This window comes from Triturus cristatus, chromosome 11 (assembly GCF_964204655.1).
Source record: "Triturus cristatus chromosome 11, aTriCri1.1, whole genome shotgun sequence".
NCBI classification, from domain to species: domain Eukaryota; kingdom Metazoa; phylum Chordata; class Amphibia; order Caudata; family Salamandridae; genus Triturus; species Triturus cristatus.
The window spans coordinates 743,869,126-743,884,085 of NC_140594.1; the positions used below are offsets into that span (position 1 = coordinate 743,869,126).

The 14,960-nt window shown below is 45.7% G+C and overlaps 1 protein-coding gene across 2 annotated transcripts in view; it reads left to right on the forward strand.

Moving 5' to 3' along the window:
- The window catches only part of SERPINE2 (serpin family E member 2), a 323,804-nt gene that overhangs the window by 251,748 nt on the left and 57,096 nt on the right, over positions 1 to 14,960 (forward strand). For both annotated transcript variants that reach the window (XM_085634405.1, XM_085634404.1), the window contains 2 exons: positions 780 to 866; positions 3,670 to 3,753. In XM_085634405.1, the coding sequence (XP_085490531.1) occupies positions 780 to 866; positions 3,670 to 3,753 (171 nt within the window). The remainder of the gene's footprint in view (positions 1 to 779; positions 867 to 3,669; positions 3,754 to 14,960) is intronic.

Here is a 14,960-nt window from a genome sequence, read left to right on the forward strand (position 1 = left end):
ACTTGTAAATTTACTTATATTAAGTATGTGTTTAAAAAAAATTCAAGCGTACAAAGTGCTGCAGGCTAAACATCCAAGTCTACCTCAAATTGACCCATATGACGTGACCGATTTGGGAGCTATGCTTGTGTCTCCCAACCACATCAGCATCCATGACCCAAATTTTAATACACTCCTCCCTTTTTGTTTTAAAGCAACCGTCTGCACTGTATCCCAATGAACCCATTCAAAACGTATGTGCCTGTGATGGACCCTAGTAGCTTATCCAAACCCAGTGTTTTTTTCATCCTGCTTTTTATAGTTATGCGTTGCTAATGCGACAAGGAACTAGAAGTACCTGGATGCATACTAAAAACCTAGCACTGCATGATCTAGTCACGCCTGACTTATGACAACTTGAGAATGCTAAATTGCAATGAGGCATTGACTGATGAACTTGGGCAGATCACCGTGAGTGCCACTTGAAACAACTAAAAAGTTGAGGAGAGGGTGACCTTATTCCTGCGTGTGCCTGCACGTATGTGTAGCATAAGCTCTTGCGAAGGAGCCAAGTCTGTCACTAATCAGGCCTAAAAGATGTTTCTTTTGAGTGAAAACTTTCAAATAGGGATCATGGGCCGCAGACAGTAAACTTTGACTCAATATCTCCATGCCTGTATCTGTAAAAGAACTGCCCTTATAAGCCAGGATCCTGTTATAACTCTTTTTTGTGTGTATGTGTATATATATATATATATATATATATATATAATTTATATATATTTTTTTTTATTAACTAGGAACAGAAAATCTCCATGTGTCCCAGGTACTGCAGAAAGCAAAAATTGAAGTGAATGAAGATGGAACGAAAGCTTCTGCAGCAACAGGTGAATGTTTGTTTTTCTCTTCGTTTTAAGAATCTTCATTTTGGTAAATTGATTCCTTTTTTACGCTGTGATTATAAAAATATAAATTGTTGCTCTTGCTTATTGTTCTCTGCAATTCGCAATTGGAGAATAATTTGTAGTAGGGCTTACTCATTTCCTTTATTTTGGCGGAATGGACAGTTGCCACATATGGTTTTTGGAGACTGGGTTGTAAAGACAGCTAGGAAATGTGCAAAATGTGGACTAGAATACATGGATTTTGAATTATTTAAAAAAAATGAAGTTTTTTGCACTTGGTTGAGTATTGGCCTGCAGGGTGCTGAGAGAGAAAAGTTGTTGACCTAGGATGTTACGGTGGGGGCGTTGTTGCGCTGGTCCTACATGATTTGTCTTGGGTGTTCTGACCATGACTGTAGCTTAACTAGTGGTAGTGATTCTGCTCTAATCTAGGTACAGTGCGGAAATGCACAAGATCCCTTCTTAGTCATAGACCCTAACTTGGTTACTTCTCTGATCTTAAACCGTATGTTGGACCATCGTTTTTCATCTTTATTTATGACCTCCAATTGACTGCTTCGCGAGTTCCAGTTGAGTTTCTGCACATATGTAGACAACTCTCCGATCTTTTCCAGTTTGCAAGGAGAGGATTCTGAAGTGTTTAACCTAACACATCTTGCATGAGATGCATTTTAAGACTGGGTGCATAGTTACTTCTTAAAGCTTAACCTCTCGAAGACGAAGCTCATCCTAATAAAACAGGTAAACATGTTGGTTTGCTCAATATGGGCACAAACACTGGACATTTGCTCTGTTGAGTATAGGTAGTTCGGAATGTGGGCGTTGATTGACTTGTAGATCTTTGATACGGCAGATGGAAAACACAAAATAACATTCTGTTATCTCTGCAAAGATTTTTTTTTTCTTTTTAATCTTCCCTCAGCATTTTTCAGCTATTGATTTATTCCATATATCCTGGATCAACTTTAGGAGATCATTGCGAGGCTTCAGTATATTCAGTGTATATTGATTAAAAAAAAAAATAATAATAATAATTTGACCATGCATCTGATTCATTTTATCAGCTGAATTGGCTTAACGTAAATAAAAAAAAAAATTGTTTTAAAAAATGTTTGTTGCACTGCATCTATTATCAAAGTTTTTCTCACGATTACATCCCCTTGAGAAAAATCTTCTATCCGCTACTAAAATGTTCTTTAATGTCCCAAAATTGAGATGTAATGTTTTAGAAGGACCTTTAGAGTTTAAGGGCATTGCTATGGAAATCTGTTCCTTTAAGCATTGATATTCACCCGAGGTTTCCAAAGATGGTAAGACCACGGCTTTTCTGTCAATTGTAGTTCTGACTACTTAGAAACCGCTCATGTGAGTCATTTGAAACGCTTTGTAGAACACCAAGAACCCCTTAAAGAATGTAGCACTTTAAAATAGCCATAAATGAATAGTAAACAGACACCTGCCTTGTTTTTGTAGGATATGCAATGGCGTGAGGGTGAAGACTGGATGCGTGGGATTTCACAGGAGTCTTCATTGCCCACAGAGCTGGGAGGGGTTGTTGATTACTGCGCCTTGTATACAAAGCCGGAGCTATTTGAAGTTCTAGCCTGGTTTTGGTCAGCTAGTGGACTGGTCGTAACATTCAGGTGCATGTTCTCTCTTTCTAGCTACTTTGGTATAGTAGCAGAGTTGAGTATAAATTACTGGTACTGTTAATCTGCCTCTCGGTTTAAACATACAGGGGGTTTCAGTCATGTAGGTGTGATCATTTTCTTGCTGGTGGACCCATCATTTTAGGTTATGCAGTAGGTTCACAGGCTGATGGATACATATGTGCCTTTTTTCATTTTCTATTTGAAAGTCTCGAAAGGCGCATTTAGCCAGTGGGGCTATGAGGATGTCAAGCCTCTTGGTACCTGTTTCTGGAAAGAGTTGGCTGTCCACTGCGTCACGGGGCAGTGGGTGAGACTGAGTAGCAGTCGCGCACATGAGCGGGGGTCAGGGCAGAAGCGGTCAGTCATGCAGTGCAGTTCAGCCACACTACTTTCTCGAGCGCCTCCACTGGATCCCACAGTCTCTTCACTCTGAGTTCGGCCCCTGGGTTTGCGTAAGACCTTGTGGTATGCTATGTTTCCCTGCCTAGCCTCAGAATAGCGTATGCAGCGCATTGTGAAACTAGAGAGCTGTAGACCTTTTTTGTGAGGCAGTGTTGTGCTGTCTTGTGTTTTTCATCTCACTACTGGAGGGACAGGTGGACAGGGTTTGCTATACCTTTATGTTTCTGGGACTTCACAATATGAGAGACGAGATGAAAGTCTCACAACACAACAGCCTTGAAACCCTCGAGACGGTATAGATTGAAAGAGGGATGACCAAAAGGGTAAGAATCCTGTTACTCCTCCGTAATTTCCCTTTTCCTCCACTATACTCCTCGCCTTAGATTTGTACTCTGCTCGCCCATCCAGGTGTTTTTGAAAGAAATGCTGTGGAATAGGGTTTTCATACAGGACAGTACCTGCTCTTGTAAAAACTTTCAAATAAAATTCATAATACTCAAATCTCATTAGTGAACTCTGTATAAATGGTACACCCTCGTTCTCTTCTGTTTTTCTTAATTATATTGTTTATCCAGAGTATATCCTATGAACATAATTAAATATTGTATGCTAGTTAATATTGTCGACAGTCTTTGTCTGGAGGGGGCGTGAGCTGCCACACTGTCTTTTTAACAGAACTCGTTTTATATGCAGTATATCAACTGCCTAATGATACATTTTCTGTTATGCAGCTGCTGTCCTAATGGCAAGGTCCTCTCCTCCTTGGTTTATGGTAGATCGACCATTTGTATTCTTCATCCGACATAATGACACAGGTGAGTCCTATTTTTATTGAACTGCGAATGTTTGTTGAAAACACAATGGAAAAAACAGTAGTTCACATTGCTGTAGGAGTATGTGGAATTAACACTTCCCTCCCCAGCTAGCAAATTCTGCCCCAAGAGCAATACTTACTCTTGGATAGTTTTATCTGTTTCCCAGTTGCACATAGCATGTTGTCCATGTATGGGGTAGGTAGAATAACTTGAAAAGAAAATTGAATTTTGAGAACATACCAGGGCAAAGGTGGCATTTAGAAGAAAATAGCCATTTAAAGCACAAACTATGGAAACTTGAATAGATCTAGATGGTGCAATATAGTATGCGAAAGATGAACATATTTGTGACAGAGCGTAGATCTAGAGTGCATATGTGACAAATGCACGTGAACTGTGGATGAGCCTTTTGAATGTAAATGAGACCAGGCATTCAGAGAATACATAAGTAAATCGTACCTGGCTTTCAGATGTTATGTTGAATGCCGATGAGGAGTGGAATGTGGAATGCACATTAACCTGATGATGGAAAAGGATGCACGTTCAACAGGTGTAAGATATGGCATGCAGACTGAGGGCCTTATTTAGATTTGGCGCGGGGAATAATCCATCACAAATGTGCCGAATGTACCATCTGCCATATTAGAAATGGATTAGTCTTTGGCTATTGTAATACGCTGAACGGGATATCCGCCATTTTTAGTTTGACCCTATGGTGACAACCTATTGTGTCTGAAACTAAAAAAGAAAATAGGGGCTTTCAGCCTGCCCATTACTTACCATTCGTTGGCATCTTAATCACTCTTCTTTGCTGACTTCTAATTCGACGGCACGCGCGCGGCACGTCACTTCCTGCACTTATTTAGGAGCTTCTATCAAGTAAAGATTGATGTGGGTTAATTAGTGTCCATCGGCTGTTAGCTCTCTGTTTGAGGTACAATTTCTCCTTTTTTTGCCATTTTTATGTAGCGCAACCATAACCCAACTTGAAGGCATTGGAGCGCTTTATATCGGGTGACCAGATTGAGAAAACCAAAAACCGGGACAGTGTCCACAAGAATAGAAGTTGGACTATAATTTTGCAGCGGCTGGAGGAAGGGTGGGGATGCGCAAGGCTCCATAAACATATTTGCCTTTGATACAATTTGGAACAAATAAGAACATTTACCGGCTTTTTCTCTAGAATTGAAGTTTGTCCACTCTTCAATTCAAATTAAAACAGTGCAAACAACCACTTTTCTACTCTCCCACAATTTGTTCTCAAGCTATGCGGGAAGGGAAGCTTGGATATCAGCCGAGCGCCTTCTGAAATGCTGATCTGCTCCTCTTTACATCCTGCTGTGTGCTTGCTTTACTGAGACACTAAAAAGCACAGCATGGATGTCTTTAAAACAATTTACTCTCTCCCCCCCCCACCCCTCCCCCCGTGATAAGGTAACAGAGGGCCCTAGAACATGTGGGCTTGAACTCTATTTTAAGTCTAACATGCATGCTCAAAGACCATTTCCACAAACCGGAACATTAATTAGTTTTCATTAAAACCGTTGGAACGCCGGGACCAAACATGAAAAACTAGGACTGTCCCTGGAAATTCGGGACATTTGGTCACCCTAGCTTTATATAAGCACTAGTTACATTATTACACATGTTCACATTATGTTCATTTAGGCACGGGACTTTAAGAAATTCACAATCCCAGGATATTGAGCTACCCACAAGGCCATAGTGACTATAGCCATTATCTGTCTCGCGGTGACTCAGATTTTTGCCTTTCACGCTGTTTCCAGCCATTTAATTCGAGTACTTCATTTAGAATGGTGGGGGGGGGGGGGGGGGTCACTGTCGGCAAAAAGTTACACCACAGCGCCATCTTGTGTTTAAAGGAAGAAAACACACGATGTAACTACTTCACATAATTTAGCCTTACAAAACGAACTCTTTGGCAAACGCCCAACAGGGGCTTTAAACTAAAGCTAGAGCAACCAGCATTTGCAATGCAAATCGGTCTCGCTTTTAGGACCTTATAAGTATTTAGCGATGTCCCTTGTTCTTTGTTACAAGGTTCCGTAGTGCCCCACACCTGGGCTGCCTCCGATTTATGGGCAAAATGCGAGAGTCAGAGCTGCTTCAAATAGGACATGGCGAGCCAGTGTATTCCCCAAACCAATCATTGATAACAAGTTTTTAATACGCCCCCCACCACCGATGGAAATTGCTTGTTAACATATGGAGACATTTAGTCCATTTTCTCAACATCTAACCTACATGTGGAAAGTTGCACTTTAAACAGCTGGTTGCTCTTACCTTCCTGCTCTGCGGTCAGTGCTAGCCTCTGCAGGGCGTTGCTGGAGGGCACTCTCTGGCGGGTGGCACTCATTTACCTGGAAGCTGGTAAAGCTGTTGTAGCCGCGGTGTAAGAAGGTGCAAACGCTGTGGCCCCGGTACACGCAATGGAAGAGGTAGCAGCTCGGGCGGGTGCATGCTGGTGGCTTGAAGAGGTGGACAGCTCCGCTACAGAGCAGCGTGGCTCTTCACAGCATGCCCCTATGCACTGATGCCAAGTGGACACACCCCAGGGTTGTGCAGGCCAATTGCCCAGGCGCTGAATTATATCCCCTTTAGAAATTGAAGTCTGCTCGTCCATTGGTGCAAGTTGACGCCACTGGGAGGAGAGATGAGGCTCTTCTGCAGTAGGAGGGGCTCTGACACTAGATGGGTAGGTGAGGGGAACCCTCAGTCACTAAAATCGATCAGGCTTGCTCGTTTCACTCTTCTCTATCCATTGTAGGAGACCGAAGGATTGACGCCAGAGTAACAACCCCTCCCCAAACATTCTAGCTTGCAAGGAGGAAACCCTGTGCCACCTCCATCACGGCAGTTCCCTTCTCATATGTGGGATACCCCTCCTCTCCCTTCTCCACCACCTCCTATGGAGCACTGCGTGAAGTGGTTGAGCACCGCCCCCTACCCCGACAGAAAGACACGCTGAAGTGTATTTAAGAAAATCACTGAAACGTAGGTACCGGAGTTTAGGGAGTCACGTGATGCCACTCGCAAGCGCACACTCATAAACATGATCTGAGACTACACCATACACATTGCATTATGTCAGGTGAAAGGGGACTGCCATTGCATGGGAGGTTAACATCTGTGCATGTACCCTAGGAACGTACTGTACCTACCACTATCGTCCCCGTATCTTTAAAGTTGTTGAAAGGGAAGAGCTAGACTGCTTAACTTAGGCGCTGGGGAACGGAGTTCGAGCCTCGGCTCAACGTCGCGTGATTCTGGGCAAATCACTTAATCTGACCCGTGCTTACTAAATAATGAATGTCCTTGCATAACGGTTACTGGTGCTTTTACAAAGCGCTACAATAACTCGACCGTTCGCGCTGTCTAATTCTGCAAAAAAAAAGTTTGCTCTGAGGTGATAAAGGCAAACCAGGCATGGGGGGGGGAGGCACAGGAAGAAAGTAGTCTGCAGTAAAGGGGCCAATAGTCGTAGAAGGAGACAAATGAAGACATGTCCATCATAACGAGGGACTAAACAAGCCTACAACCAATCTGAAGGCAGCATTTAAGACACAAGCCAATGAAAATAATGGGTGGAGAGTGGGCAGAGCTTCCACGAAGCTTCCCTGCTATAGTGTATACTGCATGTCTCAATGAGACAGCGCAAGCGCTGCCTAGGCGAAACCTAAAAACTACGAGGAGGATGATAAGTAGCTTCTATCGCGTTTCACTAGTGAGAAAAGGCAAAGAGGAAATTTGAAATCATTGCACCACATAGTGAAAACACGTTTTTTGTGGCAGATTTATTCAGGAGGTATAGAGTTCGAATTGCATTCTCGGTGGAAGGAGTGATTTAGTGTTGCTCATTTTAAAGATTTGATCAGATTTTCACACTTACTAAAAAGGGCTTTTGGGAATTTGATTTCCTTTCTTTATCGGCTATATCTGTAATATTACTTAGGGCTACGTTGAAAAATGCTGTTGTGCATCAGCGCTATAAAAAAAACTAACCAAATCAGCCTTTCTTCCTTCAAAAGTCGACGAAGATTACCTTTACGTTAATAGTAACACCGCCTAATGCAAAGAATGGGCAAAAACAGCAACATGACCTGTTATATGAAAAGGGATTGTTTAGAGGGTTTCTTCCGAGATTTTCCATTTTAGTGACTTGACGAACTGCTGTAGATTTTCAATAAAAGAAATTATGGGGCTATTTACTTGACACGTCCGCAAAGACCATTACCCCCAGGTCCCTCCTGTCCTCGTCCCCTTCATACTTCACAAGTGAGATCCTTTATCTCACCGACAAAAAAAAAGAAGAGCAGGAATGCTGGTAACACCCCCCCACACACTGGGCGTACATAACAGTACTCTACCCAGCATTCCGCCTGTTCTTTTTTCTGTCTTGCGAAAGTTTGAAGGGGCCAGGAGCCTGGAGGCTCCTGGGGCTTACCTGCTGCTAGGCGGCGGGTGTGATTTGCTGGTGTTCTGGATTCCCTCCCTGCTGGGCTTTGGGGGGGGGGGGGGGGGGGGGGGGGGTTGTCCTGCTGGCTCCCTATTCGTGGATTCAGCTTCGCATGAATTTCCTGCCACGTGGTCCTGCGGTGGTCCCAGCTGTTCAGGGAGTCTTTGCCGCGCCTCCCAGGTTGCTGGGGGCGCTGCGGTTACTGTGTTGGGTTGCGGAGCGATGGTGGCCCTCTGGTGGCTGGAGCGCTTTCTTACGACATGTAGCCTGACTTCCTGTGTTTGGGGCAGGAAGTCAGGCGTTTTTTGGATGGGTGGCTGGCGGCAGAGGCGTGGGATGCTTTCCAGCCCATATGCAAGTACCGCAAAATGGTTTTTGGGTTACAATTTTGTTCCACTTCAACTACTGCTGTTTCCTACTGTCCTTTTTGCTGCTTTGCAGACCCTGCATTGAGACGGACCGCTTTGTGTCCCATGGTCTGGGGGCTGCGTTGATTGTGTGCTTCAGGTCCTACTGTACTTTATGACCTGGTTTCCCATCACGGCACTTCAGGTTGGGCTCCTCTGTCTGTGGAGCGCTGCTGGCGTCCTCCTTGCTGGCTGATCTGCGGATTTCCCTGTCTGGGTCATTTTACCTGTGGGGGCCAATTTACCTGGGTGGGCAGGCCTGCAACACTATGCTTGTCTCCTGCTCCTTTTGACCATGTGTAAACATGGCAGAAAGAGCAGGCATGTTGACGTTTCTTCCTCCTCATTTGTTTCCTCTTCTTCGCCCTCTCCTGCGTTCTCCAGATGGTGTAAATTGGGGAGTGATGCTCAGACTAAACGTCTAATTAACGAGACATTGATGGAGATGGGTGGCGCTCCTAAACCCAAGAACTCTGGGTGGGCTCCACCGTCGCTGCCTTCTGCTTCGGAGGATGAGTGGTGGCGGGGGGGGTTTGTGATGTACTGAAGGGCAAGTATATTGATAAGGAGATGTTGTCGGACTTGTTAAAGCATGTGAAGTTGAAAATGGGCTTACCCTGCGATTTCCTGAGCATTGGGGTTCCTTGCTTTGCCAGTTCCAAAGCACTGCTGCGGTTGATGTACCGGTCCATCTCTATATCCGGGAGGTGCTTAACCGAGAGTGGAAGGACCATGATTGCATTATACTTACCCGTTTTATGGCGAAACTCTATCCTCTTCAGGATAAGGCCAAAGACTTCCGTGACTCCATTCCCATCGATTCTTTTGTAGCCAGTCTGGTGGATCGTACTTCCTTGGCTGAGGATGCGGTGGTGAGAGATTCTGTGGACAAGTAAGTGGATGCTTCCCTCCGGGATAAATATTCTGGTTCCCATCTGGCACTCCGGGCTGGCATCTATGGGACTTATGTTGCTCAGTCGCTTATTTCGGACATCAAGTCCCCTGTATGGGTCTATGGATGATTCTACTGACTGTTCGGGCCTTCTGGAACATATTGAGAGGCAGGTGGAGTTCCTGTCTGATGTTTCCTTTGATGTGGTGAGAGACTCCGCTCTCTCTGGTGGGGCTTGTGTGGCAGCTCGCCGCGATTTGGTTCTCAAGGACTGAAAATAAGATTCAGCACAGAAACTTTCTGCCCTGTGATTGCCCTTTCAGGGTACCATGATGTTTGGAGGGCAAACTGCATCGTCTTTTGAAGGAGAAGCATTTGTCTTCATTCAGGCAGTCGTCCTCTGTGGTGGTTTCTTCAATGACCAAGTTCTTTTTCCATCCACCCTCTCACAGGCAGTTTTTTCGTTGTAGGGTGCGTTTTCCGTATGGTAAAGGTCTGGACAAGAAAGCGAAGTCTCCACCTGCGAAGCCTCATTCCTGACTATCTGGCAGCCGATGCCAGATCCTTGGTCTGAGGTCGGCTTTGGTTCTTTCTTCCAGCCTGGATGAACTCCTGTTCCAATATGTGGGTACTAGTCATTGTGAGACTGGGGTACCTCATCGAGTTCTCGGATCCTCCTCTGTACTCTCGGGTCCGTCGGACTCCCTGGCCGTCTTGTCTGTCCAAGAGGTCGGAGCTGTGTCTGGGGATCAAGGCTCAGCTGGACAAGGGGGCGGTGCAGGAGGTTCTTCCTGTGGAGAGGGGCCGGGAATTTTATTCCATAATTTTCCTGGTCCCCAAGGTGACAGGGGGTTCCGTCTTGTCCTGGATTTGAAGGCCCTGAACACATTTGTATAGTGTCTGCCATTCAAGATGGAGACTCTCCAGCGGGTGATTCCCCTGGTTCGCCCAGGTCATTTCATGTGCACCCTGGACCTTCAGGATGCCTATTATGTCCCGGTTCAACCCCTGTCTCATAGGTACCTGAGGTTTTGTCTTCAGGGGAGGCATTATCAGTTTCAGGTCCTGCCGTTCGGCCTGCGGTCAGCCCCCAGGGTGTTCACCAAATATGTGGCACTGTTGGTGGCTTCGTTTCATCTTCAGGGTGTTGTGATTTACCCTTACCTGGACGATTGGCTCCTTTGTGCTCCCTCCAGGGATCAGTTGTTGAGGGATCAGGAGGTGGTGTGTTCAGCATTGAGGGCTCATGGGTTTCTGTTGAATCTCCCCAAGTGTCAACTGGTGTCTTCCCAGGATTTGACGTTCATAGGGGGTCGTTTCCGCACCGATCTGAATCTGGTTTTCCTGCCGTTGTCTCATGCAGTGACCTTTGCCTGTCGTTTTCTGGTGGGTTGTTCCTTTCTGGTCTGCCTGTGGTTGCCCCTACTGGGTCTGATGGTGGCTATGGTGTTCAAAGTGTCTTGGGTGCGTTTCCATCTGCGTTCTTTAGGTCCTTCCTGTTGGCTCGGTGGGATCTATTGTCTCCCGATTTGTCACTCTTGGTTCCTGTGTCTCTCTCATCCTCCCTGCTCTACTCTGGTGGACGATGTCAGACAATCTCGCCAGGGTTCTGCCTCTGCAGTCCTCCCCTCCAGTTGTCCTCACAACGGATACCAGTGCGACGGGTGGGGGGCGACTTTGAGGTCGGGCTTTCTTCAGGGTTGTTGGACCCTTCTGGAGAGTGTGTGGTCTTCGAATTAGCAAGAGTTGTCTGCTGTGTTCTGGGCAGTCATAGGGTTCCGGAGTCATCTATTGAACTGCAATGTGCTGTTTCGTTCGGACAACATGGTGACAGTGGCCTACTTAAATTACCAGGGGGTATCAGGTCCAAGTCCCTGAACGCTCTGGTGTCCCTGTTTTGCTATGCGGAGGGGCACCTCTTGTCTTTGGCGGCTAGTCATATCCAGGTAGTAGAAAATGGGGTTGGCGGATATCCTCAGTCATTACTTTTCTGCCTCCCAGGGGTTCGCCTTGACTCCGGTTGCCTTGCGTCTGGTGTGTGGGAGGTTTGGTCTTCCTTATCTTGACCCCATTGCTTCCTGACTCAATGCTTAGCTTCCCCTCTTCTGTTCCCAGGTCCCTCAGACGGGGTCTTGGGGGGTGGATGCTCTGACCCTTCCTTGGCCGTCTTGGCTTCTGTATGCCTTTTTTATACCATTGCTCTAATCTCTTGGTTTCTGTCTCATCTGGTGATGGAGGATCAGGAGGTGGTGGTGGTGCCCTTCTGGCCCTGTCGGTCATGGTTTCCCACTCTGAAGTTGTTGACTGTTAAGGGTCCTTGGTTCTTCCCACTCCCTTCGTCTCCCTTGTGGTACACTCCAATGTTGCCACTCCGGCGGCTTCGTCTGTCGGTCTGGAGGTTGAGAGGCAGGGTTGGAGGAATAGGGGTACCCCGAGCATTTAGCTTTGGCGATTCAGCAGTCCTGAAAACTGGCTACTCTTAAGTCCTACGGTCATCACTAGGGTAACTTTGAACGTTGGTGTCTGGGTCTGACGTTGTCTCCTTTGGTTTGTCCCTTGCCTGACATTCTTCAGTTTCTCTGGGAGGGGTTTGAGAAGGGTCTGTCTGTCTCCACTTTGCGGGCCCAGTGAGTGGCTATTCGGGCTTTCCGTTCCCCTTGGGGCAATTTGCCTGATGTGGATGACCTGGTTTCTCGTTTGTTGCATAGTTTTTCCATTACGCGCCCTGTGGTTCGGCCGCCTTTTCCTCTTTGAGGCCTCCCTTTGGTGTTGAAGGCTTTGGTGGCTGCACCTTTTGAGCCTTTGGAGGACGTTGATCTGAAGTTTGTCACTTTCAAAGTTGTTTTTCTGGTGGCTATTACTTCGACTCGGGGAGTAGGGTGCGTTGATGGCTCGGGAACCTTTTCTTTCCTTTTCTGATGATGACGTGGTTCTTTGTTTGGATTAGTCCTTTGTTCCCAATGTTCCGTGGCCTCCAGGGGGTGCAGGGCTTCCACTTCCTCCATTGGTCGCTGGTTGAAACAAATCATCATGTTGGCCTACTCCCTTTTGGGCTCTCCTCCAGCTGGGGTTCAGGGGCGTTCTACGAGGGGGTGGCGGCTTCTTGGGCAGAGGTCCGTGGGGTTTCCCTGTCTGAGATTTGTAGGGCGGCCACTTGAGATTCTGCGAATACCTTTGTTAGGCATTACCGTATTCAGAATGTTCTTAGTGATGATGCTAACTTTGTTCTGGGGTTGCTTCGGGTTGTGTGCTCTTGATTCCCCGTTCTTTTCCTTGTGTGCTGTCTTTCAATAAATCACTGGGTTTGCTCTGTCTGTGTCCTTGTGGTTTGTTGTGGGATGATGGCTGGTTGCTGCTTGGGTATTCTCACTTGTGAACTATGAAGGGGACGAGGACAGGAGGGACCTGGGGTAATGTCCTATTACTTACCGGTTATCTTCATTACTCCGGGTCCCGTTGTCTTTGTCCCCTTCATAGCATCCCTCCCTCCCGGGCTTACCGGCCCTCATCTGGGGCTAGGTGGTTCAGGAGGAATGCTGGGTAGAGTACTGTTATGTACTCCCAGTGGGGATGCAGGGGTGTTACCAGCATTCCTTCTTTTTTTCTGTCGGTGAGATAGATTATTTCACTTGTGAAGTATGAAGGGGATGAGGACACGGGACCCGGAGTAATGAAGATTACCGGTAATGAGACATTCCTGATTGACCGAGGTGTGCGCCTTCACATATCTTGTCGCATGCTAATCGTATGTGGCACAAACAAAATAACGTTTTTACAGCTGTAACTACTCTATAGCTTGTAACTTGCTGCAGCAAAACAAGGTATGTATTAGCGAGTTATGATATTTGTAGATTGTCACCTGTCACTGTTGGCTCACCTCAGAGCGCTGGTAGGTGGTAATACGAATTTAAAGCACACAGCGTTCTGCAGCCAGTGCAGACCGCGTCAAAGTTTTTTTTCTTTCCTTTTAGCCATGCTGCTGTACAATATAGTTATTACACTTTGACAAGGCCAGTAGCTCTTGCTTAGGAGACCGATTTGGCTTTGCCACTGCTTGTTTGATGGAGTAGCCCATCTGCCAAACCCTAAATAATGCCCTAAGTATGCACAATTAAGGGAAATTGCCTGGAATGTTGAGTGCATGACATGTGAAATTGACATGAAACCGAGGATGCACTAGAATGCTGAACACATGTGGGATGCCTCCAGTACATATGTAAAACTGAGAGGACATTGAGACGTAGAATTGTATCAAAACATACAATGACGAGGGGACACTGAAAATGAATGAAGCTTTGAAATCGGATGGGATGCAGAATCTTCGTAGAAAGTAGATGGGACACATGGAGTGACGCTGAGGTATTTGGATTGCCGGGGAGAGGTTTGATGAGATGGCGATCTATGGAATGCAGAGGGGGGCACATTTAATGGGATGGAGGTATGTGGGATGCAATGGCATGACATGCAGATGAGGGAAAACTACGAAAGGCAGTTGAGACTAGTAATTGGAACAAGTTATATACAATGCAGCTAGGGCACGTGGTGGAATGCAGAGGAAACATTTCAGAGGGCAGAGGAACAAAACTGAAATCGTAAAAAAAAAAAATGTTGTGGATCAAATTAATATCCAAAGAGATGAGAAGTGCTTGGAGCCAGATATAGAACCATTTCAAGAACTATCTGACTTCTCAAGAATGAAGAGACATGAGGAACAAAGGATCTTTGCTATAGGAAAATTAGAAGAAACATACCTTTTATCCTTTTCATTGTTTGTATGCATATTATAAAACCATTTAGTTGTAAAACACGTCTTGATTAAAATAGTAATATCCATAATAATGTATACCTGCAACGGTCTGAAATGGAGACTTTAAAATGCAGGAGTCTTGGGAAACACGGTGATATTGCAGGGACTATTACATTAATTTTATACTTCTCAAGCTAATCCTAACCCTTCGTTTGTGGCATTAACAGGCTTTGCATCTCTTGCTATAGTTACAGCAGTGAAATCCATAATGTAGGGTGATTTTAATGCCCGCATGGATCGTCCATCTGAGGGTGAACCTATTGACCAGCTTGAGATGTTGGGGCTTCAGCAAATCATGAGTTTCACTCGTGTGAGGCTGTGTGCATGACATGATTTCCTCCTTTGAGCAAGTAATCTTTCCAGGTCCACCAACATTCTGGCTTGGGTGGACGAATTGTCCTTCCCTTTATATGTCTAACCTTTGAGACTGTTTAGCTGACTGTCCTCTGTTTTTTGTTTTTTGTTTTATCAAAAATCTTACATAAAAAATGTAATGGAGGAGCTTTGGGTCAGTGCTCCTCATCCATTGGTCTGTTAAATTGTCATTTACATTTTGTTTTCACACACCACAATATATATAGAATGGGGGAGTGGTTCTTGAGGCTTCAGCCATTACCCCAGATC